Source organism: Alnus glutinosa, chromosome 7, assembly GCF_958979055.1.
Source record: "Alnus glutinosa chromosome 7, dhAlnGlut1.1, whole genome shotgun sequence".
In the NCBI taxonomy this organism is placed as follows: domain Eukaryota; kingdom Viridiplantae; phylum Streptophyta; class Magnoliopsida; order Fagales; family Betulaceae; genus Alnus; species Alnus glutinosa.
The window spans coordinates 13,414,997-13,418,069 of NC_084892.1; the positions used below are offsets into that span (position 1 = coordinate 13,414,997).

The following is a 3,073-nucleotide window of genomic DNA, read 5'->3' on the forward strand; positions in this document are numbered from 1 at the left end:
ACTTTCTAAGTAAATCTGAAATGCATTTGCTAAACAAAAGCGAGGAATAATTTTTTTTGGCCCAAAATCATTTAATAAAAGGACTCATTCGATCTGCATGCGCGCATATCATAATTATATTTCTTGAATTGTTAGCGCTGAAGTTGAACTGCACCCATTTATTAAGTAGATAATTAATTAAATATAAACAAGTTTTTCTTGAGTTGAATTGAATTTTGAATTTCTGATCGACTTGATTTGGTTTGCCTCCAAGACCCAAATATATACTCGCATTTAAATAGGCAAATACTCTTATATATTCGTCAAACAAAGCTCCCAAGTTCATACAACTTATTATCCACTACAAGCGAAGAGATCCAAATGTAAATGAATACAACAATTCAATGTACATATATTGGGAGTGTACTTAATTATTCTTACTGTGCTCACTAAGTAATGAACATATAATATATATATATATATATATATATATATATATATATATATATATATATATATATATATATATATACCACTAAAATATATTTCTGCTCTATCTACTCAAAACTCTTGGAAATTACATTGTTCAAACATAATCTACAGAATCGGAAAGAAGGTTATTCATAATGGGGCGCGCCTTACACATGGCCTCCAGTGCCACAGCTTTGGGCATGGTGATCCCATTACCTTCACCCATATCTATTACTTCGTCCCCAACCCTCTCCCACTCAAAGCATTGAATCAAACACCCCAAGGCCAACCCCACCGTCCGTTGCGCGAGTCCAGCCCCAGGACATGCCCTCCTTCCCAGCCCGAACGGCATCAACTTGTGCGCGTCAGCCTCGCGGCACTCGAATCTCTCAGGCTTAAAACTTGTCGCGTCATCCCACACCTCTGGGTCTCTGTGTATGGCCCATGCATTCACCAATAATATCGTGTTACGTGGTACATCATATCCTCCCACGGTACAGTCCTCTGAGGACATGTGGGGTACTAGCAGTGGAGCCGCAGGGTACAATCGAAGGGTCTCCGAGATTATGCTTTGAAGGTAGCGCAGTTTAGACACATCTGGTTCGTCTATCAAAATCTCCTCCCCAATTTGATTGTCCAACTCAGCTCTAGCCTTCTTCAACACAGCAGGATGGTTGAGCAGATTGGCCATTGCCCACTCTAACGTCACTGCTGATGTGTCAGTCCCCGCAAGCACCAGGACCTGCTCATTATACATTATTAATTACTACAAGAGTTGGAAAGGAAAAATGGATTGATTATTAAGGATAGCGAGTACTATATATAACTGACAAAGATTTTATGACAGGCTATAAAAGACATCGTAGGATGTTGGGCTAATTCAATGTCACTGCCGACACTGGGTTCCAATCCCATTAAATACTAGACAATATTCATGAAGCTATGTTTCGCACAAGCGATTCCGATGAAGGGATCTATTTTCATATCCTAATCCATTTTCGGATAGTAATGTAGTAATACAATAAATGAAATTAAAGGACAAATAAATCTAAAAAAGGATAATTGTTTAGGTATAAGTACAACTTTACTAGCTATATAATTTATAATTAATAAAATAATTTTAACAATATTTGATAAATTAGATCTTTTGCTTAATTTATTATTTCATAATTATAAAATGCAATATTAATTTGTAGGGTAGACTTACCAAAATAAGGCCTTTGATAATCTGGTCGGTGTAGTAATCCGGCTGGGATTTCTGCAGGGAAAGCAGATGGTCGATCATGGTGTTCCCTTCCTCCTTACCCTTCTTCTCGTCAACAAGAGCTTGCAAGAAGGCATCCGTCTTGTTGGCAAGCCTCATCAACCTCTTCTCCAAACTCTCGTGATCAATCCACCGCAACATGGGCACGAATTCATGAGGATTCGACGCCCCTGCATTTTCGAAAGCCTCTTTCATTATCTCCTTAAACTGCCTCGCCTCTTCTTCGTCCCTAACGTCCTCCCCGTACCCGTAGTACCGCTTCCCTGCCACCATTCTCATTATGCTGTTAAAGGTGAGATCCGAGAACATTGATTTCAGCTCCACCTTGGCGAAATCTTCACGCGAGTTTCGTGAAAGTTTGCGCAACAAGCGCTTGACCTCGTCCTGTCGGATGCCCAAGAAGGTGTTGAGGCGGTTGGTTGAGAAGATCTCGAGGGAGCAAATGCGGCGGAGGTTGCGCCAGTGGTCGCCGTAGGGGGATGCTATCACGGTGGTGTGTTTGTAGCCCAGGTGCTTGGCCCCTAGGGAGGGAGGACGGTTGGCGAAGACGACGTCGTTCTTGGTGAAGCATTCCTCGACTGCGGATGGGGACGATACAATAACCACCAGGCGGGAACCGAATCGAAGAGAGAAAATTTGGCCGTATTTTTGCGAAAGGGTCTGGAAAGTACGGTGGAGGGGTTTTTTAACAAGATGGAGATGACCAATAATTGGGAGAGAAGGTGGGCTGGGAGGGAGGTGCCTGGGTGTTTGACGGTAGATCAGCTTGAAAGCAAGAGCGACGAGGAAAAGAGAGAGGGCAATGGATGAGTAGTACAGCAACATGTCCTCCATGTTTGCTCCTCCAATTTGGATGGTTTGCGACAAACGTTTGTGAAGATGTGGTGTATATAGCATTTCCCTTTGACGTAAGGGCTTATCTCACGGTGGGGTGGACTTCTATGAAATCAATACAATTCTGAATTCTCTAATATAATTCCTTATCTAAAAGTAAATATCTCTCGTCTTTCTTTTTTGTCCAATGGAAATCGTCTTTCTATTCTATATATGTGGCTTTCTTCTAGATTATGTCAAACTTTTATAAATACCAATTAATTATTTTAGTAAATAAAAATTAAAGCAGATATGGACATATATATATATATATATATAATTAATGAAAAAAATGTGACTTTACAACTCGATCTCATATACAAGTTTTGTATGCGCTGGTAATCGTTGATGTAATTAATAAGAGAGATTAAATTTTAATCTCCTTATTAAAATGATAAATCCACAAGGCAACGAGGAGGCTACAGCTTTCGTGCTATCACATGATAAATCCACGCGTCAGTGAGTGCGTATAATATATGTACTGTG

At 40.2% G+C, this 3,073-nt stretch overlaps 1 protein-coding gene across 1 annotated transcript; it reads right to left on the reverse strand.

The window, feature by feature from the left end:
* Positions 1-522: 522 nt before the first annotated feature.
* Positions 523-2,588, reverse strand: LOC133872991 (cytochrome P450 81Q32-like). The gene is made up of 2 exons (XM_062310687.1): positions 1,658-2,588; positions 523-1,192 (listed from the first exon to the last, which is right to left on the reverse strand). The coding sequence occupies exons 1-2, from the start codon at positions 2,546-2,548 to the stop codon at positions 566-568; spliced, it is 1,518 nt and encodes a 505-aa protein (XP_062166671.1). The 5' UTR covers positions 2,549-2,588; the 3' UTR covers positions 523-565.
* Between the last annotated feature and the right edge of the window lie 485 nt (positions 2,589-3,073).